Source organism: Perna viridis, chromosome 1, assembly GCF_037379345.1.
Source record: "Perna viridis isolate PV_CMFRI_1.1 ecotype Kerala chromosome 1, ASM3737934v1, whole genome shotgun sequence".
NCBI classification, from domain to species: Eukaryota; Metazoa; Mollusca; class Bivalvia; order Mytilida; family Mytilidae; genus Perna; species Perna viridis.
The window spans coordinates 6,837,229-6,863,539 of NC_142445.1; the positions used below are offsets into that span (position 1 = coordinate 6,837,229).

A 26,311-nucleotide genomic window follows, 5' to 3' on the forward strand; every position below is an offset into this window, starting at 1 on the left:
CCTTTTACTTCCGGGGGAATTCCACTTCCAAACAATCGATACACAAAGCCAGGTACAAAAACTTTCAAACGTGGTTGTTTGACAAATAACTGTGAATTCATAACGACATGTGAATTAAAAAAGTGAAATTAAAAGACTGGATCAAAAATACACGAGCCTAATGGCTCCGAAATGAGGTGGAACTGTAAACTTCTGGCATTTTTCGTCCTTTTCACATATTTTGTGGTGTCGTTCTATACAGGATACCTGTTGATTATTAACAGACTTGAAAAGTCTACATACGATTTACAGAGAATAAGAGCACTAACAGGTAAAGTTCTTGAAAGTAGTTTGAAATAGATCTTCATACTTTGTTTTAATTTAGAGAAAGACATGTACATGTAGAATTAGTTTTAAACTTAACATTTTTATGACTATGTTAGCCTTGTAATAGTTGTATAGATAGGAGAATTTATTATCTGCCTGTTAAATAGACCAAATTCTTCTGTTGTTTAGAGCACATACTTTATAAATAGAATTAACTATTTACTTGCTTTTTAATTTTGTAATAAGAAAGCATCTCATAAAATTAAAACATGATTTTTTTTTTAAAAAGGTGACAATTGAAAATGCATGTATGTTATCTTAATATATGTACATGTATTAACACATGTTAATTTTTAGTCTCTTTTAAAATTAAAAAATTAGTAAGACAGCAAAATAGGTGACACATAATAATTAAAACTGGCATTTCCGAACTTCTTACCTGTACATTGTACATGTATTTTAATGAATGGCAGGTTTTCTCTTTTTTGTAGAATTTAAAAGAACAAATTTGCAATTATAAATGCAGCAAAAACCTACAGCAGAGTCTGTTTCAATATGTACATTAAATATTATTTTGGTTTGTGAACAATCTGATAAGATATATATATACACCGTATACCGCTATATATATAGTTTGAAAGTCTGTTAAACGGATTAAAATAAACTATTTTGATAGTACATGTACTGGAAAACACATTCTTTAATTTTGCTTCAATTTTCATACCGCATGATCGGTGTGGAAATGAATGTTCTCATCACTAGTGACTTTTTTGTTCTCAGAGTTCAATTGGCTTAGAAATCGATTGTCTTTGACTCCATCTTGAATTGCCTCAATTGGCATTGTAGTTCTATTTCAGTTAAATGAAATAATTTGGGTGTTTTCTTACCTTTAATAAGAATTATGAAGGGACTCATGAAGATTTGATGTGAAAAAACCTTTGAAATTTGCGTTTGTGTGACGTCAACATGTTTCCTACAAATCAGAATCATAATGTTTTTGCACGCTTTTCATTTTTGGATATTTTTTATGTTTTTAGGGCATTTGAGAAACAGAATCAACACTCAAAGCTTGTTGATTATGAATTTCTCACATCTCGTGAAATAATTTTTTTAGTTTGAATAGCTCGGCAAACCTTGCGATTAAAACTATAAAATCTATTTCACTCGAGGTGAGAAATTCCATAATCAACTCGTTATCGTTGTAGATTCTATATGTAATAACATGATCTTTCGTTTGATTCATATACATTGTATTTATAAGGACAAATGTGCAAATTTGTTACAATCCATTTTGTTGTTTTAGTGCATCATAATAATAAGTATTACATGTAGTATTGTTATTTGCTTGTGTTTGAATTATTTACACAGATGTATAATGAATCATGTTTTAATCAGGTTTATTTATTCTTGATTTTGGGGATAGGTGGGTGTTTCATGACCACACTCAGCAGCTGTTGTTTTTTATGTTACTGTCTGGGATGAACGATTTGATTTCTCTGCTTCAGAAAACTGAAAAAGTGTTGACTTCTAAGGGTAATATCTTTACTATCTGACTTCCTGAAAACTGTCTTTGGTCTTGCCTTATAAAATTTCAAAAAGACTAACTTGTTGAGAAAATGTACAAACAATGTACATTGCACATACATTGTACATGTACTTAAAATTCCAGAATGCCTCCTTTCAGGACATACTGTACAATGCCCATTGTAGGCAAAATGTATATGTACTGACTCTGCAAATATAGCAGTTTATGTACAGTACATTGTAGATCTCTCCAGTCTCAAAATCAAAGCATTCAGGTTGGGATGAAATAACAGTTTAAAAAAATACCAACAGGGTCATCATACCGAATGCAGTGTATCCCTTTAGGCCAATATTACAGATGTCAGATGGTCTTAAACCTTTTGTTGTTAAAAATTCTAAAAGTGAGATATTGGATACCTACAAATGTATTAAATTTTAAGACAGATTAAACTAATATTAATAAGTACTGTGAATAATACCGGTACTTTGGAAGGCTTTTGGTAGATGTACAATAACATCAACATTGTTAATGTACCAATGTAGATGTCATATTTTAATTAAGTCTTTATCTCAGTAAAGTCCTTTGTCTGACTAAACTGTTTTGAAATAGTAAAGTAGATGGGAAGAAAAATATTTATACAGTTTTATTGTATTTTACCTGGCATAAAATCACTATATATAAAGAAAACTCTAAGTGAAAAGTAAAACCTACAGTAGCTTAAATTTAAGACTTAGATTACATAACATTTTAAGGTGACTTTCATATATACCAATCTTACACAGAAGGAAAGACTTTTTCACCTATGAACTGATTTGTTGTTATCTAGAAATTTAAATGCAAAAATATGTTCACATTCAATGCACTAATGAAAAAGTACATGTAGTTCCTTATCAGCTGTAAATATCTTTTTTGATATAATATTTAATTACAAAGTATTATACTTGAAATGTCCTTGAACACAATCCATTTCTTTACAATTTTGTTGCAGTTTGTACATTTTGTATGTATGTTATTTTTAAAAGTGTAATCTGTTGTAATTATAAAAGCTATTGTCCTTCTTGACCTATATTTACATTGCTATATGTGCATAACAGGAGTATGATGATATACATGTACATAACAGGAATATGATAATATACATGTACATAACAGGAATATGAAGATATACATGTACATACATGTACTTGACAACTTATACACAGTGGTGCTATTAAGTCATAGTTTGTTTTAAAAATTACATTGTGTTAAGTAACTTTTTAGTGTCTGTTTATAATCTTTGTTTGTAACTTTCTTCAAAGTAAACATAGTAAAGGCTCAAACCAACTTGTTAGTTTTGATGAAGAACAAACATTGGCATTACAAGGCCATGATGGAGACAGGGCATTCAGAATCAATTTCCTCTAGCTAGTCTATTTATGTCTGTCATTACACAGAATGAATCTCCATGATCCCTGGCTAAATTACTCTGGTGGTGGTTATATTATATTTAAAGCATTATTATTAAGTGACATTATTGTAATAACATACAGAGAGATTCATATTGTTAATCTATATGTTTCCTACTTATATAACACTGTGAATTAGGGAAAAAATAGATAATAAACATTGTTAATTTCATTAAAAATTGATGTGATGACAGTAAGATTAAGTTTGGTCAGGTTACTACAGATAACAGAGTGAAAGATCAGATTTCTAGATGGAAAATATGAGATATCACAAAGGAAATTGTGCTGCATATATCTTGTAATTTCATTTATTATTCATGAACCTGCAGTGAGAAATAAATTGACTGTATTATAGGGAAAAGAAAATGGAACTTTTAGGGGGTAAAGGCTTGGAAAACCAAAACAAATACTATCTTTAAAATAAAGATAGCCAACGCAATAAAATTTGTTCTTTTTACTTATGATTTTCTACATTTCATTCAGGAAATAACACATGGCACGCAATTTTAATTTTCAACACATTTTTTTCTAACACAACTAAGTTATCAGTATTTGGCCAATTGGGAAACAGAACGGAAGAGCATCTTTAAAGTCAAGGGTAAAAAGCGAAACTACAATGTATACTGACTGCATCAGAATGATCTTGATTTCATGCAATATTTGTTTGATAGCACTCAGTTCAATGTATGCAGTCCTATTACATTATTCATGTATATGTATAGTCCTATTGTCATCCATTCAGAAGGATGGGAACAATGTACATGTATCTGCAATATATGTATTACTTAATTCGAAGAGTTGATTTTAGTTTTCAGTGCTATTCAATGACAAGATTTAATTGGTTGTCTTCATGTTACATATATGTAATACCAATAGTACATGTAACACTTGTTTTTTTGTGTCACAATTTTGAGGAGCAATTATAAACGGAACCTTACATTACATATATGTAAATACACTTTGGGGTATATTTCATTTGTCTATTGAAGGGAACTATGATTTACTTCAACAGACAGAAATTTATGTTAATATGCATGCACAGTCTTTTTTTGTTCATTTTGAATAATACTTGTGTAAGACATGTCTAGATGTGAGTTGTTAATGTAATGAATTATTTATCTGCATTATCAAATGGTATTGACACAATCAGTGTATTAATATTCAATTTTAACTTCATAAATTTATATAAGCCTACTTTATTTGCTAAATACTTAGATTTCATGATCTTTCTTTAAATTTGATGACAGTTTTCCTCTAAATTGCATTTAAAATCAATATTAATTTTCATATTTGACAGCTTTTCCTGGTTTTGTATTGACCGATAATTAAATCTGAGTGTGATAGAGCAAGTTGAAGTATTATTTGTCACAGGAAATGACAACACCACAAGTCACTTCAGTCATGCAATGATTCTTCAATCCTTGGAAATCAAATTCTACTTTTTGATTCTACATGTCTTCAACTGATTGGTTTTGATTTCGTATTTTTAAACTTAAATTTAACCTGATTCAATCTATGCAAAGGTTTAAAACATATATATCAGTAAATTTCTATAGATAAAAAAAAATATTCTGAATTTCTCATACCACAGTCAGATAGTATAACAAAGTCTGTACCAAACCACAGACAGCGGAAACAACTACCAGAACATATTTTATAGAAATATTAAATTAAGTAACAAATAGTTACATGTAATTCTTTATTTTAAAACATACTCTACATCTGGACAATATTTGTTCGGAAAAAAATACAATATGAAAACATTATCAGGACATATATTTTTTTGTAGACTTGATATAGTACTTAAATGTTGTGATGGTAAATCAAAAACACTAGCAGTTGTTTTATTAACCTTTATACAGTCTTTTAATGTGAAGAAAAACTTTTAAACAGACTAATGAAAGCCTTGGATGCATTTATTTGATTACCTAAAAGCATGTTATGAGGGTGAATTTCTTTATCAAATTTTCATACATTGTCCCTAAAAACCAGTTAATTTCTATTTTTAAATTGTCTAGACTTTCTCTGAAAAGATAGAAATTAATTTGATTTGAACATAAAATTTAATTAGTGTGTAGAAACCATCAAAATTTCTGCAGGCAGAAAATTAAATTTTCCACCATTTTGATAACATACAAAAAGGGGACATAATTCCACCCATTAAACTGACAAGTATTACATGAATTTATGGACCAATGAGTAAGATCCATTAACTTGTTTTTAAGGTTATATTACTGCTCTTACATGGTACTCATGGTTTGGTATAATAAACTCTTGGGTGAATATTTATAGAGTTATAAAGGAAAAAAATAGAGGTACCACATATTTGCAGTACATTCTTTAATATGGAAGATTTTTGCTTTGATTTTATAAATATCAAATAAATTGTAAATAAGATCATCTTATCTCAAGATACTACCATTGTGCTCATAAAAAATACTTCTACAAGGAAATTGCTTCATCATTTCAATTTGATTTCATTCCTTATAGAATGACAGGACCTCAAAACACCAGGAATAAAAGTTCTGCTAAAAATGAATCCTAGATGTATTGCATTTAAATGAGTTCTTGGATGAAGGTGACTTTTAATCTATCTGTCTTGTAGATCTTCTGATGTCTCTTCCGTTAAAATGTCACATCCAATTAAGCTAGAATGAATTACAGTGCTTTTGTATCTTGTCAGTTTGGACTGAAGCAAATAAAATGGAAATTTTCATTTGAAGTCAATTTCAAATTCAAGTCATGGATTATTGGAGCAAATTAGAATGGCTTTTAGCATTTATGAAAAGTTGTGCTTCAAATTAACATTGAAATTTTCCTCTTTGATTTTTGTATTTCTTAAAGGGTAATTCTCATTGAAAGCCTTTATCTTAGTGTGTCAATTGTAATTTATGATTACTGCTACAAGATTATGTCTGGGTTTTAATTTTCATCAAATCACACAATAACCCAAGGAAATTGTAGCTTGAACCCAACACTGTACATGAAATACTAATCAAAATCTTTGAAGACATTTATGTGTATATACTGTACTGTACATCTATATATACAAGAAGAAAATTAAGTAAAACGCTGATCGTGAATTGGATATGTAAGCAATTATCTCATGTGGAAGTCTGTGAAAGCTATAGGATAATTTTGAGTTGATATGAATATTTCATCAGGACATCATTCAAGTATTTAACTTAAAAAAGTTGGGTCATTTAGACCTTGTGTATAACCTGGCAATTAAATTTAAAAAATTAACACAGATCAAATATATAGTTAGGGCTAAAGAATTTCTTAGAGTCGTTATAATAATGAATGAAGGCTGCTGAGGGTAGGACACTCACTCAAATTCTAGCCAGCCCTGAATACAAATTTTCAATATACACATGTATTTACTATATGGCTGTATAAATTTTTCCCAAAAATTAGCCAGCCCTGCCGAAAAATAGCCAGTCTTGGCCTGGTGGGCAGACTACTATTTCTAACTCTGATGAAGGCATATGAAAAAATATATTTCAGGTACTGATACAGCACATTCTGGTTCCAGTAAAAATGGTCAAGTTGTTTAGATATAGTTTTTGGCTATATACATGTATCTGTTGTTTCTACTGTATGTACATGTATGTATGGAACTAACAAAAGCCAGACTACTAGTGTACTGTCATACATTGTTATTTGCTAAAAACATTTCTTGGAGACATTCATTTAAAGAATATTAAATTTATTGCATTTTAATTAATATTATATACTAAAACTTTTTAACACTTATACAACAAAATTATTCTTCGTGGGATTGTTTTCATATTTAAGACATTTTCACCATCTTATTGTCTTACTAAACTAAAGCACTGTTCTATCACCATCGTATTGTCTTACTAAAGTAAAGCACTGTTCTATATCACACACTCAGAAGTATAACATGTAAGAGTCCACAAATCTGAAAAAAAATTGGGAATATTAAATTTAAAAAAATCTGTTAACATATATATTTAACTTATAATTTTGCTTTCTATTATATTGTATACTGCTATTTGAATTTATGTACTCGGCATGTTTACATGCTTTAAGCACACAGTTATACTAATGATAGGTCAATGTTCATACATGTTTTATATGTTATTATCATAAGTAAGGTGACTAAAAACTCATTTATCATCAAAATACACTGTATTACTTGAAGGCTTAGAAATTATAATATTCATAACAGATATTGTCCTACCCTTGAAACATGGACAATGTGATACATGTTTTCTTTTGGGGGGAGGGGGGTGTCATACTGGATATAGTATTGTTGCAATATGATAACATTGTTTTTTTTTAGGTCTTGTTAAACACTGATGCAGGTATGGTGCAATATGTTTCTCAACAGTTGGTTAATATATTTTCTGAGTTTCATAGGCAATCTTGTGAACTAAACATTTAATTTCTATTTTCATTTATAGAAATTACAGAGGAAGATGATAATGGCTGGAATCCCTGGGGAGAAGAATTTGAGAAGGAAGGTTCCTACCTCCACAGACATCAGCCTCCTAAGATTCTGTGGAGCAAAGAGGACATCAAGTCTGACAAGCTGACAAACACAACAACACATATAGTAGATATATGGAGCATAGCAGCTATTGGTAAGTCAACAGAAGGCTACACATATAGTAGACATGGAGAATAGCAGCTATTGGTAAGTCAACAGAAGGCTACACATATAGTAGACATGGACCATAACAGCTATTGGTAAGTCAACAGAAGGCTACACATATAGTAGACATGGACCATAACAGCTATTTGTATGTCAACAGAAGGCTACACATATAGTAGACATGGACCATAACAGCTATTGGTAAGTCAACAGAAGGCTACACATATAGTAGACATGGACCATAACAGCTGTTGGTAAGTCAACAGAAGGCTACACATATAGTAGACATGGACCATAACAGCTGTTGGTAAGTCAACAGAAGGCTACACATATAGTAGACATGGACCATAACAGCTATTGGTAAGTCAACAGAAGGCTACACATATAGTAGACATGGACCATAACAGCTGTTGGTAAGTCAACAGAAGGCTACACATATAGTAGACATGGAGAATAACAGCTATTGGTAAGTCAACAGAAGGCTACACATATAGTAGACATGGACCATAACAGCTATTGGTAAGTCAACAGTTGGCTACACATATAGTAGACATGGACCATAACAGCTATTGGTAAGTCAACAGTTGGCTACACATATAGTAGACATGGACCATAACAGCTATTTGTAAGTCAACAGAAGGCTACACATATAGTAGACATGGACCATAACAGCTGTTGGTAAGTCAACAGAAGGCTACACATATAGTAGACATGGAGAATAACAGCTATTGGTAAGTCAACAGAAGGCTACACATATAGTAGACATGGAGAATTACAGCTATTGGTAAGTCAACAGAAGGCTACACATATAGTAGACATGGACCATAACAGCTATTGGTAAGTCAACAGTTGGCTACACATATAGTAGACATGGACCATAACAGCTATTGGTAAGTCAACAGTTGGCTACACATATAGTAGACATGGACCATAACAGCTATTGGTAAGTCAACAGAAGGCTACACATATAGTAGACATGGACCATAACAGCTATTGGTAAGTCAACAGAAGGCTACACATATAGTAGACATGGACCATAACAGTTGTTGGTGAGTCTCAACTTGAGACTGCACATACAATGTATAGTAGACATGTGTTGCATAGCAGCTGTTGGTAAGTCAAATTAAGGCTACACATATAGTAGACTTGGAGCACAGATATTGGTAAATCAGCTAAAGGCTACGCATATAGTAGATATATGGAGCATAACAGCTGTTGGTAGGTCTCGACTTGAGGCTCAAATTTATTAGACATAAATAGCATAGCGGCTGTTGGTAAGTCTCGACTTGAGGCCTAAATACATTAGACATTTGTAGCATAGCAGCTGTTGGTAAGTCTCGACTTGAGGCCTGAATGTATTAAACATTTGTAGGAGAGAGTAATCACGGGAACCAAGGTTATAACAGTAATCAAAAGAATGTAACCCAGGGACAAAGACCAAATAGACATACACAACAAAGAACATAGAATAACTAAAATTATACATACAAAGTAACAAAAGCAAATGAGCAACTCAGACTCCACTAAAAACTTGGAGCATGGACCAGGTGCACCAGTAGGGTAAGTGTAGCATAGTAGCTGTTAGTAAGTCTCAGTTAAAGCCCATGCATTTGAGGCTCAAATATTTCAGACATATGTAGCATAGCAGCTGTTCGTAAGTCTCATTTGAAGTCTATGCATACAGTATATGTATGTGTAGTACACATACATGTATATATGCATAGCAGATATTGGTAAGTCTCAACATTAGGCTTCACATGGAGCAGACATACAAGTATATGGCATAGCAATGTTTGGTAAGTCATTGAAATTGCATAACCAAATTTACCACAGCAGAAGATACTGTTACTTGAGTCTTGGGGACATAATACCAGTTTCTGATGTAACATGCATTCCAAACTCATTTAAGGATAATACACACCAATTTTGTAACACCAGTTCTAAAAATCATAAATCTCCTTGAAAAATGTTTCAAATATGAAACTTATTTTACCATTTAATGTAACTGCCTCTTAACTTTTCGTATCTTTATGGCACTATAGCTTGACTGCAGATTGCACATAAATCTTTTTACATGTGGAAATGAAGACTTTTTTGCTGTTATAGTTTCTACAATTAAATAAATATTGCCATGTTGGTAAGTCAAATTAAGGCTACACATATAGTAGACTTGGAGCACAGATATTGGTAAATCAGCTAAAGGCTACGCATATAGTAGATATATGGAGCATAACAGCTGTTGGTAGGTCTCGACTTGAGGCTCAAATTTATTAGACATAAATAGCATAGCGGCTGTTGGTAAGTCTCGACTTGAGGCCTAAATACATTAGACATTTGTAGCATAGCAGCTGTTGGTAAGTCTCGACTTGAGGCCTGAATGTATTAAACATTTGTAGGAGAGAGTAATCACGGGAACCAAGGTTATAACAGTAATCAAAAGAATGTAACCCAGGGACAAAGACCAAATAGACATACACAACAAAGAACATAGAATAACTAAAATTATACATACAAAGTAACAAAAGCAAATGAGCAACTCAGACTCCACTAAAAACTTGGAGCATGGACCAGGTGCACCAGTAGGGTAAGTGTAGCATAGTAGCTGTTAGTAAGTCTCAGTTAAAGCCCATGCATTTGAGGCTCAAATATTTCAGACATATGTAGCATAGCAGCTGTTCGTAAGTCTCATTTGAAGTCTATGCATACAGTATATGTATGTGTAGTACACATACATGTATATATGCATAGCAGATATTGGTAAGTCTCAACATTAGGCTTCACATGGAGCAGACATACAAGTATATGGCATAGCAATGTTTGGTAAGTCATTGAAATTGCATAACCAAATTTACCACAGCAGAAGATACTGTTACTTGAGTCTTGGGGACATAATACCAGTTTCTGATGTAACATGCATTCCAAACTCATTTAAGGATAATACACACCAATTTTGTAACACCAGTTCTAAAAATCATAAATCTCCTTGAAAAATGTTTCAAATATGAAACTTATTTTACCATTTAATGTAACTGCCTCTTAACTTTTCGTATCTTTATGGCACTATAGCTTGACTGCAGATTGCACATAAATCTTTTTACATGTGGAAATGAAGACTTTTTTGCTGTTATAGTTTCTACAATTAAATAAATATTGCCATGTTGGTACACTTTTCATTCTTGAAAATACAATAATATAAAAATTTATTTTATAGCATAATGAAGGGATTTTTTACTGGAATAAAAGTTAAGAAAATCCAATTTTTGAATTAAAATGACTTCTCTGTGAAAAAAAAAAACTGTTTTAGTATTGATCGTTTTGATGCTGTTCAATAGCAATGTTTGTGATGTTTGTCACTTATATGTAACTTGAGTAAAAACATCGTTATCTTTGCCTATATCAAATATAGACTATTAAACAACAATGTGCCAATTGTTGACCTTCTCGATAGACTGTTTAACAGCTGAATACACCAATATTGTTTGTGGTAATTGAGAACCTTATTCTTCACAGTATGGACTCAGTAGCCCATAAAAATACAAATATCTACTATAAATCACACTATCAACATAAAACTTCTCTTTAAATATTCGTGATGACCTGAGATAGTGGTGGATGTCTCTGTTTAATTCTGGGTTGGCCATTTTAACCTTTCTGAATAATGTTTTTTATATGCAAAAGGTACAGACATGTATCAGTAAAACAAATTATAATGTTGTATTTTAACAGATCATATCATATTGGAGAATTAAGAATTGAAATGACTTATAATGTTGTCAAGGATATCTATGTATGGGTTCTCACTCCCCAAAAGTTTTTTACTGAGAAAAACAGCCTGATCTCTTTCCTATTATTGAATTACTGATACATGTACATGCAGAATTTTTGTACATAGGCAAAATTGTAACATGTTTTTCATACATTTATGACCAACATGAACTAATGAAAAACATGTTTTGGACTAATTTACGAAAAACATGTAAGAAGATATCATATGGAATTTAAATGTATAGCATAGGCCTTCAATAATAAAATCCACTAAAATTTCAATTGTAGTTACTATTGTAGCCAATGAAAATTGCTCAGTTTTTGTAGGAAAACTACCTAACTCTTTTAAGCATTTTCAGTCAAAATTGTTTAACTTTTAATTTACTTGTTGATTGGGCTAGTAGTTAAAATATTATGGGCATATATACTTTATTTCGGACAACATGTCTGTTCAAAATAACAGAAATAAGACTTTTTATTCTGATTAAACTATTTTTGCTAGTTTCAAGTTAAATGTATTTGAGGGAACATTTTAAAAAAACATGTTACCAAGTTTGTCCTCATTTAAAGAAAATGTTGTGGCTTTCTTCATTTAATGTTTTGTCTTTGGGTCCAATTTAAACTCTCACAAGACCAATAGTTCTCCATTTATAAATGTAAAAAATAACATTACACAAACAGTATTACACTCAAACTTTTTCACATTTTAATTCAAATAATAATTTACTGTAGTCATTTTTATTTTATCTCCCAGTATACTTATGATTTCATCTGGGAAAACTTTACGATTTAAAAACATGAATAATTGACAGTAAATGTGGGTTAATGGTTTATGTATGTTTTGCTTGAAAAAAGCTTCAAATATTATATCTCTTTATTTTGTAGACAAGTGTATTTTGTAATATAGATTTTATGAAACCATAACAAATGCCAATTGTACTACTACAAATTTGAATTTATATTTTTGCTCTATACAGTACCTTATGCAACGGATCATTTTTTAAGTAATAATACACAATAATATAAAAAAAAGATTGATGTTGTATTCTGTACTGGCCAATATAGTGATATGATGAAAATGGTACCATCACTTCTTTGATGTTTATTGGTTGAAGTAATAAAGTACTTACTATTACCATATGCCCATCTATGACAAAACAGACTTCATTTAGTCCGGTTCTAAGGTACCAATTCAAGATGCTCATAAAATGATGTGCCAGAGAAATGATAGGTAAAAAGGATACAAGTGATATTTTTTATATTATATCAGTCTACAAGAGGGCACAGTTTAATTAATCATTCAGAAAAGCATATACTTGTTTACCTCATGATTACCAAAATGAGCTATTGGTATAAAACCACCAGTTAATAGAAAAAAAAATACAATTCACATATAGTATACTGATTAAGAAGTGTTATTTCTTGTTTAATTATTTAATGATGGCATTCTGTACCATTATCAATGACACATAGCTTTCTAAAAGGTAAAAAGATATATTTCTGTTTCATACAATTTTCACTTTGTTGAAGATAAAATAAAATATCTAAAGAGGATAATTGCTGTAATAGACACAATTTATCTGAATAAGTAAAGTTACATCATCTATGAAGTGTTATAATGGTTCTTCCTCTCAGCTTAATGAGCCGTTTCAGGCTCAGCATAGAAATATCGATTTGCTGTTTAGAATCTTTTTTTACATATTTTCTTTTCTTAGGTCTTATTTGTGATATTTAGCATCTCTATAGTAATGTTATGAATGCAGTTATAGCACTTTTAAAACTTTCATTATGTAACATGATTCTACTTTATTTTTATGATAATTGATTTTCAAACACCTCCGGCCCATAATGCAGACATACACTTCATCACCATTGAAACTTAATGATCGGATTCAAGTAACCAATGTACATGTATTTCATGGCATGTATATAGACTTTCATCATATCAGTTTATGAGAAAGAAAAAGTTTATCTCCTTTTGGAGATTGAATTGTCTTTTATTACTTCCTTGATTGCTTTACAGTTTAAGGGCACAAATTAAAAGATACAAGAATCTTTGCACATTATGCAGAAAAATAACATCAAAATGCATTAATTGATTGATGCTTGCAAATCTTTAAACAGTGCTTCTGTTCAATTCCCTTTAAATTTTATTTATTAGGCAATAAAAAAGACATGTTCATAAAAAAAAAAAAAGATCTAACAAAGATCATATATTATAAAATGACAAAATCTGGACTTTTAAACAGTATTATCCTGAAGTATGGCATATATACTGGTACATATATTATAGGGGTGGACACATATCACTGTTCTCAACCTGATTCTGTGAAATTGATGCTGTACATGTATATGACTACACCATCTAAGATAAGATGTACCGGTACTTTATGGTTTCTTTTGCCTGTTGGTAGTCCTGGTGTCTGTCATTTTCTAGTAGAAACAGATCTTGGCATGGCTCTTCCCTGACCCCAACAATGTAATGGTCATTGTTATAGTTGTTCTCATGCCAATAAAAACAAGATGCTTTTAGTTTTTTATCTTTTCCTTAGTATATTTGTAATCTCCTGAAGTTCTTACCCATTATCTGTAACTGAAACATCTTGTATAATTTTGCAGTGCAGCTGCACAGGATGAAGAAATGCTTCTCTTTCTTAAAATCATACTACTGTACTTCCAGGTTCTGATGGAGTCAACAGTTGTTCATCTAATTCTTTTTCATGTTTAGTTTGCATTGTTGTGTGGTATTTGTCTGTGTTAATTTAGAAATCTAAAGGTAGATCAATTTGCATACATACCATTTTCTACATTTTAAATCTGCAAGTTCTGCTAGTTTCAGCTTTTTGTTTCTTATCTGATATAATTGATTCTTACTAATTTGTGCCTAAAAACCTATGTTATTTCTTAGACATGTAGAAGTTAATTTTGAGAAATAAATGAAGAAATTCTATCAGCACCATATGATACATAGATGTATTTATCATTTGTCATGATTTATTATTATTGTAATAAATTATGGTTTCTCTTGATTTCACTCCTGAGGTACTTAGTTTAGAACAAGATTTTCTGAGAGTTGCTCTGTTCACTAATGATGCTGAAATTACTATCGTAATGCAATAAATACTTTTATAGTCTTTGCCTTGGAGAAGTATGGCATTTCTGAATTTTATTGCGACATAACTGCATGTGATGTTAAAATTTTATTCCTTAAAGCAATTCATTCTGTTCTGAGTACGTCAAACAATTCATAGAGAACCACTCAGATAGTTGATGATGTTATGCAGTTTCCAAATATGATGAAAGTTCTCTCAAGAGAGAATGACTTTTCTGCAAGCTTTATACAATTTACTGTAATTTGTAGTGAGTTGATTGATGACAATACATTCTGTCCAATAATTAATTCTGTTTCAGGAGATGTTTAGACACTTTGATGTAATTATGGGTCTAAATGCAGAAAAAAGTAATCAGTTTTTCAAAGAAGAAATGTAGGAAGTCTCATTGATTACAAGGACATTTTCTTTTCCAATTATCAAAATGAGAGATAGTATAATAAGTAAAACTGTTATGTTAGTTTCTTTGATCACCAGTCAGTGTTTCTGAAAATATATCTCTTACATCTTCTAATTATACATTTATGTATATACAGAATATTGGCCGAGTCTTGAAGTTGAGATACATGTAGAATATCACAGTGAACCCATTTGAAAATTTTGTATCATGATAGTAGCCAGCTGATACACAAAATAACAGGCTATAAGGACGATGATGGAAATGATACACAAAATAACAGGCTATAAGAACGATGATGGAAATGATACACAAAATAACAGGCTATAAGAATGATGATGGAAAAATGTTAAAATTTGCCAAAAGATTTTGATATTTGTACTTTTTTATTAGTGCAAATTTTTTTTTTTTACTATCTTTCCCCAGACAAGATGGTGATCTCTGTAATCTTTCAGAGGAATTTGTCCTCTTCTTATATTTTTAAAGTCTATCTATAGCACCAAGGGATATAACAACAACTCCTGACATTTGCTGATTTTGAAGTTGATCATTTTAGTACCATTGATTGATTTCTTAATTCTATGAACATTGACATAAACAAGCAGATGTTTGCTGACATAGACAGACTAATATTTTCAAGTTATTCAATCAAATAATTGTATAACAAGCCATTTTATACACTCCATTTGATGAATCAAATGATTGCGAGACATTTTGTACTCGTTTGGTTTGTCAAATGGAGAGGTTTAGTCTAATGGTGCTAATGGATTATTGGTTAATCAGCTGTTTTTAATGGTGATAAGTTGTCTGAAGACCGATTAGTTCTTATCATAGGGTTTCTTCTTGGACAATGTCTTAACGTCCTGGTTAAAGGACAATGCTTCTGATTTCTGAGCATTGACTTATTCCTGTTCTGGTACAAGGATGATAGTGGACAGATGATAACTTTGTTCTAGTACATTACACCAGTTTATTTGGAAAAAAAATAATGAAAAACCTGCTTTCTGTAGGTACAATTTTGTAAGTAAAAAGGTATTGGTATTACAGGTGACATTTGGTACATGTACATGTATATCATAAGTCTATCTCTGATGTTGAAATTGAAGTTTGATGTCTAAAATTTAAATTCATATTTTTTGGGGGGCTATGTGAAGGACCCAGAGATACGACTGCACTTATTGTAGATGGTGAAGGAAGTTTATCAAACCTGGAATTTATTTTTTTTTTCCAATTTTTTTATTTCTTGACTTACTTGATATTTTTTTCACACTAGACTTAGAATAGAAGATGATTCATGTATCCCTTATGAAACTGCTTTTGAACTTTCATAGCTCAAATTTATTTATTGATAAAACAGAGTTAAAGTCTTTTCACACAATTGTAGAGTTGACAATGATTTGACTTTGTAAAAATAATCACCTTTTTTTTCAATCACCTATGGTTTATACTAAGATGACAAATCATATACATTGTACAATGTATATGTTTTCAGCATTCAAATTTTCTGTTTAGTATGTAAATTTTGTTGTCTAAATCTATCTTAAATGTAAAATTGATGGTTTCACAGTGTACTCTAAGGGTGTGACCAGCCATTACTCATAGGAATTCTCTGTCAATAGGAGCAAATATATCATTTATCATGAGGAAAATATAAATTGATAGCTTGATAAATGGATTTGATCATTTTCTGTTGTATAAATATCCAGTTAATTGTTGATTACAAGGATGTATAGGATGTATGCATAGAGGCTATTGGCAACTGATATTGCTCCTGATGTATTTGTCAAGTTAGCCAGACTGAAATGTCTGGACATGCTTTCAGAAGCAGAGAATTTCCTTAATAAAATTTAGCCAAACATTTTATAAGGAAGTGTTTGAGGATGTAAGTATCATTTCAGATCAAATCAAATTACTTTCTAGTTTGTTTCTTAATGATTTGAACTAAAATTGATAAGGCTTGACTGAAAATCTTAATGTTTAAAAGTATAAACTAAGTCTATGTCTGAGCTTGGAGAACCCCATAGTTTCAGTTTGAATTCATAAATAAAAAGTTAATGACAAAATATTTTTACATAATAGCAGTAATGGATTTGGAATGTGATTCCTGTATGTGTAATGGAGAAATAGATGACATGACCTTTGTTTTAGGTAACTGGCTTTTAACTGCTGGATACCACATAGATATTGATTCTTTGTAGTAAATGAGGTTGATGACCATGTTTGAGGACTGAAAGCAGTCATGTTTGTTTTTTTTTTTTGTGACAATTTGTATAATGTACATTTCTGTTTATTTTACTTAGAATATATTCTGTCTCTTTAAGTTAAGAATAGTGAGCTATGAAATACATTTGCTTCAGCTACTTAAATAGACATTTCTTGTGACAAACATATTGTTGTATTCTGTCTGAAGAAAACTTTGTCTTTCTTCAGTGCAAATGTCAATTAAATTATTAGAAGTAACAGTTTTTTATGCAGCTGATATTGTTGTAGGTTAAATTATCATGAAAACTGCTATTGTAAAAGTCAGTTCAATTTAATTTTGTTTTTTGTTAGCCTGAAAGGAAACCTTACTATCATGTATTTAATTTTGTCTAGTCCATCCAGCTAATCAAACATAGACATTTAGGGCAATAACCAAACACCTAAATTAAAGAAGATTTTTATTTTTGTAGAGATGCCCTGTGTCAATCATGAACCTGTTATAATCAAAATAAATTTGATATTTTCAGTCTCTATAAGATTGATTAATTGATGTAGTTTGTCAGGGATGTAGATATTTCCTCAGTTAATTTGTTATGTTTTAGATAATCATGTTTTGGGATAAATTGAGTAACTGTTCATTTGTCTAGCTAAGCTTCAGTTGTAGACCAATCTTGCTGGTTGTATAATTAGAACTTGTAGATTCCATGGAGGCAGATCATTACAGGAGAAGAATCATCACTAATTACATGTATAAATACAAATGATACGTAATATCATTTTATTATTAATGATGTTTTATTATTGAGATAGTAGTCTATCTTTACCGTTACAGCTGACTAATCAAATATTTACATGTATTTTGCTGATATCCTACTTTTCCAAACGTATTAACTCTTTCATGTGTCATGTCATCCAGAAAATTCTCAGCTGCTGTTGTGTAAGATTATTTATATTTAATACTTATGATGCATGAAGAGAAATTTTTATCACTAAACCTTTAAGTAGCAGTCAGAAGGGAAAAGGTTTACAATTTTTTTCTATAAGTTATAAAGCATCCCGTGGTCTTTATTTGACATTTTGGTCCTATTTCCAACATTTTGTCTTCTTGAATTGTGTTTTATGATTATATTCAACTACAGCTGAAACATATTTACTTTAATTGTTAAGATCATTCTATTGGAATAATACTGTGGAGAACATTTATTTGTTGTATCATTGGGGTTTGTGTTAGAGTTTGGTAACATTGCATTCATTTTAAATTTGAAGCCATAAATTTTTAGAAATAGATGTGAAAGAAGTGCCAACTGATCAGCAACACAAACAATATATGCTGGACCAAAAATAAATTTTGCACCCTTGAAATACACTTTTGTTTATTTTATATGCAGTTGAAATATGTGTTGAATAAGTAATTGTGCTAAGAATGTGTTCAATAAAATTCTTTTATTATGGTCTATTTGTGACAGGTTGTCCTTTGAAGTTGAAGCACATTTATTGCCTTCGTGCAATTCAACATTAAAAATGCATTGTTGTTTTACTTTAAGCAGAGCCAGAAGTAGTTGTAACATACATCACAATATAAGGAGATGACAGTTCTGGACTGAGTTTTTTAGTTACTTTACATAAATATCATCCCTTTACTTACTATTAATTATTACATCTTGTGTACTTTTATAACCATGAATGAACCTTTAACCTCACTTATGTTTTCCCTACATTTTAATGTATAAGACATATATTACTAATAGTAGAAAATATGTTTCTATTTCCAGGTCAGTATTTATGGGAACATATCTTGGATGGTGATCTGAAGATTGGAAATGCCAAAAAGTGGAGTTATGGTGTCAAAAAGATTGATAACATTGAATTCAGGTGAACTGTTATGTTTAGATACCTGTAGATTATAATCCATTGCTGACTAAGTTACAAAAGAATGATGCTACTGATGGTCATAGGGGTTCAAATAGTTACTGGTCTTTTCCAAATTTCAAATCAATGGTCAACTTTAGAAAAAAACATACAAGTCCTCAATAGAGTGTCAGTGAAAAGGATTGAAGATCAAGGACTTTGGTCAATCAAATTTCAAAGGTACTAGGTCAGAAATTGAGGATCCTACACCTCAGATCCACACTAATTCAAACCACTCATCAGTAATTCTTTATGCATATAACACCCTTTGAATACAGGTCTAGAAACACGACATTGTTCGACATATTTTTACCAAATTTGGGAACATACTTAGAATAATTTTTACATGGAGATAATGCCATGCTTCACAAACCTTGTTTCATAGTATTATTGGAACTTCTATTCCATTGATATTGTTAGATAACTATGATCAAATAGCATTGGATACAAATATCAGTGAAACAATGTGTACTTTAAAACTGATAAGGTGTGATATATACTAGGTTTGACATTGGTAATTAAAACCATTTATTTCCCAATTTACTTTCTAAAAAAGTACAAATATGATTTACATGCTGTACATAGACTTGTCAAACATTGTGTGATATATGTTGGTTATATTGAGTGATAGCCAATTTATTGTTAGTCTACTGACAAACTTCCTATATAGGATATTGATATGTTTTACATGAAAAATGAAACAAGCGAAAAATTTATCATTGAATTATCAATAATTTATATTGCTTTTTTCCAAACTTGATAATTAGAAATTAACTTTCTCATAGATATATACTGATATTGGCTGAAATCTCATTAACAGTTATAAATTGTTTTGGTGTCAAAAGTTTGTCAAGCACAAATGACCTTCAAATGCACAAATACACTTGCGATTTGAGATGTTATAGAGTTGAAACTAAAGTTAGGCTTTGGTAGTTGAATTTCCCTCTAGATTTTTTATTTAGTTTTCAAATAATTGGAACATGTATACCCTTTGATGATATCCTAGAACCACTTCTTTTACATGTACTATAGTACCTGAATAAATCTTGCAATATGGACTTAAGTCTTAATTTTCCAAAAAGTTTTAGATAAGTCGACTGTTTTAAAGGCACCATGTTTTAAGTAATTACCTATGTAAACATAACACCTGCCTAATACAAACAACTAACAGATTAAAAGGAAGTGTTTTGTTTATACAGGTATCACTGTATATGGACCTAGACCCTATTTTTAGAGTAATTTAACTCAGAATACCCTTTAAGTTTATCTATGAAATAAAGTACATGTGCAGATAGAATATCCAAGCCTGTCTTACTAGTTACCTGGGTCATTCAAGGACTCTTCAGAAACATTTCTTAAGCTTTTAATGTTTGTTTGTAAAAGAAATAACGGCTGTTAAAAATCTAGAAGCTTATGCAATAGCCATTATGATATAATCAAATTTTGAAGTCTGCAAGCCTAATTGGAAGTAATTAGAACGTTAATCTGTCTTCAATAATAAGTTTGATCAAATGCCAGTTCTTCAAATTATTTCCTTTTTTCTTAGTTATTAATTTTGCATCTTTAAGTCTTTGAACTTTTCTATGGTAGGTATATTTCTATCTGGTTTAGTGCATATTTAACACGGTAACTACTTATTTAAGCAGAAACTTTTCAAATAAAAAAAGTCAGGATCCAAAACTGAAATTTGAAATACAAAAGGCATCATAGGAGTTTTTGTGACATATCTGTTTAAAATTGATTTATCACTTGGAATTACTTATTTCTTCAAGCAAAGCTGTTTTGTCTAAAACATAAATAAGATGAGCTCAGATTGGGGGGAAAAAGTTACTTGAGATACTTATACAACCAGGCCTTTGTTTCATTAAAAAATGATTATTTCAATAAATTGAATTTTCATTAAATCTTTTCATTTAGAATGTCCTGATTGGTCAAAACTTCAGTAGCAAAAGGATTTTAGAAATATTTAATTATAATTTTATTAAACCAGACCCAGTCACTTGATAGAATGTCGTATGGACGAACATATCCAAGAAACAAATTCCGAAATCTTGAAAAATTGTTACAGTCACCGGCTAACTCATGTGTATGAATATCTCACGTGACCTTAGAAGAAAAGTTTCTGAAGGTGAAGGGGAAGCCATTCGGGAAATAGTTTGATTAAATAAGGTAGGTTACTGCACGAAAGCACTCCCTAATGTATTTGCGAACAAGTTTTGATTATCTTGAGGGAAAGAATGGATATTTTTTTCTGTATCTGTAGCCCCGGCTAGTACCCTCACATCATCCCGCCATCTTGGATTTCTCCATTTGAGCATCATGACAAATCTAAATATATTCTTTAATTTGCCTGACAATTTTTAGATGTAGACTTAAAATAACTGAAAATAGTATTTGAGAGACAAAGTTTTATATATTTTAATATTGAAGGGAAAATGAATACTTTTTTTTCTGCCAGTCAACCCTGTATTAATCCTGTTTAATTTTTTTTTTTTATCATTGATGTACAATATTTGTAAAATGTTCTTTGTACTCTGTTAGGTTATGATAAATAGGTATGAATCTATCGTGAGCTCATAGTCCTGATAATTTACCCTTTTTTGCTGTGTAATGTATGGTTATATTCATGTTACAAACTTAAGAAGGTTTGAACTTTTTGAATCAATTTATAATTATGCAACAACAGCTAAAGTATAGGTATTGCATGCTAATCCAGACTTGCGGACCAACATTTTGTCAACACTTATCTCCCTTTGGAGCAGGTGTCTATTCGGAACACATAAGATTTTCCATCCGATATCGACGATACTTTAGAAAATCTTGAAAGTCAAAAGGGAATTTCTTGTTCTACTGACCCTGCCATAAATTTTCTTTGGCCGGGTTACCTCTTTTTTCTGCACCCGAATCCGAACATCAGTTAGGGAGACTTCGAAATTACACCTGCTCTTACAGGAGGTAACTCTGCAAAAACAGGATAAAATATGGCTGCATCCCGAGCTCTGCAAGTAGGAAATACATACATTGTATGTACCAACAAATACAAAATATACTTCTAACATGTATTCTTTTTCCGACGCAGGTATTTCCAGAATGAAATGTAGAAAATTATAAGTAAAAAGAACAAATTTTACTGCGTTGGTTATCTTTTTTTTTGAAAGATAAGACTTGTTTACAGTGTGTTACTTGTAAACAGTACAAACATCTAGTTTCAATTGATGTATTCATATCATTGTTTGTCATCTTAATACATATACACATATTTACAATTAACAATACATGTTGAAAACTGTGTAACATACTTGTTTTTGTCTAAGTCTATTTGAATAGATAGTAAAAATGTTATTTTCCAAAAGTTTTCAGTTTCTGTTTATTTAGAATATTTTGACAGCATTGTATTTAATAGGGATAGGACTTGATAGTTATCTGATTTAGCCTTTAAACAAATATATGGGGTCCATGAGTACTGAAAGATACAAGTTATTTGAATGACATGAAAATACAGATTGTTTCTATCACAGCCTTGAATACCCTTTCTGCGTCTCTCAGGACTGCTCCATTTTATGACTTTGTTAGTAACTCTGTTTAGTAGAGGTGAAAGAACCTTTGTTTTGGGTGAACTACTATGTTGATGCTTTGGTCTGATTGTATGGTCATAATTCATTTTGTAAGTAATTGGACACCAAAAATGGCAAATTTACATGCTTTGACACAGGGACACAGGATTCAACAGTGGTTTAACTAAAGAGTCTTTGTCCATGTATGACTAAGGGAGAACTTGGAGCTGTATAAATATTTGCTTCAATTCTATGATAAGTAAAAGCAAAAGCTATGTAGTGAAGTGATATAAAAAAGCAAAAAAAAACATGTAAGAGAATTAAATATAAATTTTTAAATGTGTATCGTCAAATCTGTGTGTGTGAAGAGTAAGAAAAGGTTTTGAGTCATTTTTCCCCATTCGTCTTGTCAACTCAAGAAGCCATGGCTACTCAGCTAATAAACAGTCTTTGAAAAAAAAAATTCTTCTAAAATAAAGAACGGTAAAAATATTACTTTCCATAGTTTAAAATATTATAATCCTTTTTTAAGATTAGAAATATGATTGTGCAGTAAGAAACAGAGCAAAATATGAAGGCTTCATTGACTCAGTACTTCAGTACTTTGATATTATCAGTACTGTAGGGCTTATCTTTCTGAGTATCAGACAAGCGGAATTAATGTTTTCTGTCTTCAAATAACTATAAAATGGCATTAAATTTGATACTTTAATGTCAGGCTAATGTTTTCAATAAAATTTTCATTCCGATGAAGACCTTCAATTTAAGGCTTTAAGAGCATCCAAAATGTCCAATTAAGAACCAGCACTGTCATACTGGTGGTAGAATTTTCAAAATAAATAAGAATTTGTGTCCAATTATGTCAAAACTTGTGGCAGCATCTGCATTTTTGGCACATTTTCTTCTTGCAATTAGACACTTATTACAGGATGTCCAGGCCTGTCAAAGCTTTTATTTATGTCATTTTATACCTGATAAACTGTCAGTTGTAACATTCTATGTTATTTAATATCATTTTAATTAATTTCTTCACAGTATGTTCTGTTTTGGTCGGTGTGTAATTGATATGTCCATCTAAGCTGTGACTTAATATACAAGCAAGAAAAAATTTAGCTAATTTTCTCAGAATAGATGAGTGACTTGAATAATGCATGAATTTCTCAAGAATTTTCCAATTTTCTGTTGTGTTCATTGTATAGCCACATCAACTGTCATTAGGTTACGCCAGGATCTAATTACTGAGGAAAACTTCTTATTGCTTGACAAGTATTTGTTCACACAAATTAGATTTGTACTGCCTATAGGCCTATATTGCCTCCGAGTCCTGTTGTTTGTACAGAAACTGAGTCGTTTGCCACTTTAGTCAAAAAAAGAAATCATGATTTCACTTACTAATTGGTGCTATTGTTATCATTGAAAAAAGACAGACTTCAGCTTGTATCAGGAGAAAACTGTGTTTTGTTTGATGTTTGATTGTGTTAACCATGAATTATTCTCTATGGGTTTCTGATAAAATTCATATCGTATCAGCACGATTTAAATAATAGCAGTAATAGTCTGCACTTGAACCCATAAGAGGTAAATAATATGGTTTTAAATTGGCTGTATTGTAAACTATACTATGCCCAAGAGCTTTAATGGTTAGAATTAATGATTATTAGTCTATTTAGAATACATTTGATTTCATATCATTATGATAAAAAATAGCTGTCTGAAAATGATATTGTTCTAAAGTGCTATACTTAGTATCAAGTCTACAAAAATATTTTACCATCAATATTTTTTCTACAAAGCCATTTATTGTATAGATCTACTTATTTACTAGTATATTCTGCAATAAAAGGTTTTCCTGATCTTATATGTGGTATGTCAGTTTTGTTTCAAAGAAAATTCTTGATATGCCATGTATGTGTAGAATATATTTTTATTAAACATGATTTCTACAGACTGAAGAGATTCTTTTCTGTGACTTTAATGTGATATATGATATGAGTTATGTTTATTGCAGATATGCACTATTATAAACACAAATGTTGAACATTATGTATTGATATTTTGCAGATATAAAGTTGGTCATGGAGTCACAAAACATGGAGTTCCTCAAGATGTTGTTAATCTGATACTTGTATTGAATGGTCGTGAACAGTCTAAAATTTCCTCTGCCAAAGAATGGTTGGATTATCTCCCTTCATTTAAAGAATTGCAGCATGTGGCTGTATTGTTGCTTGGCAACGAACAGTGCAATAATGATTGGATAAAGCCATATATGAAGATGAAAGGTGGTCTGTTGGAATATGTCTTTCTTGTTTATGACAGTCCTGAGATAGATGATAAAAACTTCTATCAGTGGCCCCTCGGGGTTGCAACGTAAGTTTCAAAAATCCCTTTTATATAAACATAAGTAAAGAGGTTTAACACACAATACAAAGCTTTGTTATGCTAGAGAATATCTAGTGGACAAAGTTGTATGTCCTGTTCAGAATTAAGTATTTTTGGATGTCAAAAAAGCTTGGCTTTCATTTCAGTCTTCACACAAAACTGTAGCAAATCTTAATTTCATGGAGCAAACTATGAATTTTTCAACCTCTTTACTTTACTGGTACATTGTTTCCTCCGTGAGTTAGCACCCTAAAAATATGCATTAGTAATTATGACGTGTTGGAAATCCAAATACATTTGAGTGAAAATTCCTCATTAAAATTCTGCTGTTTTATCAAACATGAAATCAAAATTTTGACATAGAAATTTTTTTTCCATTGTCAATTTTATTAAATTGTTGTTTCTGTGAACTATGAAAGTATGATTTTATATTTGTAGGTACAGAGGATTCCCAAACTTTCAGAGATCTGAGGTACCAATTTATAACAAGAGAAAATATGTCTGTAATTTTATGGGAACAGTGTATAGAAATTCCTCCAGAGAAGTCTTGTTAGATATTCTGAGGGGCAGCAGGATACATAGCTTATGTACTGTAAAAGGCCGACAAATGTAAGTACATTTTGTAGTATTGGATTAAATACTTTTTTTTCCAGATTTAATTAATGTATAAAATCCTACAACTTGCTAACAAAACAAATAGTGAGTGAATGGTATGATTTTACACGTCCATAAATGATTTTGGATAAAACTATCTGCAACATATTTATAGTTTTTTCATTGAGTGATATTCAAACCTGAAATTGACATTGCAAATGGTGGCATGTGACATGATTGGCAATTTCAATAATCGAATTAATAGGGCTACTGATACCCAAATTCTATTGAAAATATCCTTTCGAAAATATGATGCTGATGGAATAAATCAGATACTTTCACTCCACACCTTAAATTGGCTCTATATTTTGTCAAAGCGATGGTAGCCATATAGCCATGTTTGCTTTCGGTTTGTACATAGAGTTTATGCTGTTGTATAAACTGTCATGGCCCAGGTCATAAAAAGTGAACAATCATAATGCAAAAAAAGGCATATGCTAATTAG

At 30.9% G+C, this 26,311-nt stretch overlaps 1 protein-coding gene across 1 annotated transcript in view; it reads left to right on the plus strand.

The window, feature by feature from the left end:
• Positions 1–8: 8 nt before the first annotated feature.
• The window catches only part of LOC148627027 (ribitol-5-phosphate xylosyltransferase 1-like), a 32,043-nt gene continuing 5,740 nt past the window's right edge, over positions 9–26,311 (plus strand). The window contains exons 1-5 of the mRNA XM_088565884.1: positions 9–310; positions 7,707–7,886; positions 19,144–19,243; positions 24,895–25,200; positions 25,651–25,821. Of these exons, the coding sequence (XP_088422010.1) occupies positions 172–310; positions 7,707–7,886; positions 19,144–19,243; positions 24,895–25,200; positions 25,651–25,821 (896 nt within the window). The 5' untranslated portion in view covers positions 9–171. The remainder of the gene's footprint in view (positions 311–7,706; positions 7,887–19,143; positions 19,244–24,894; positions 25,201–25,650; positions 25,822–26,311) is intronic.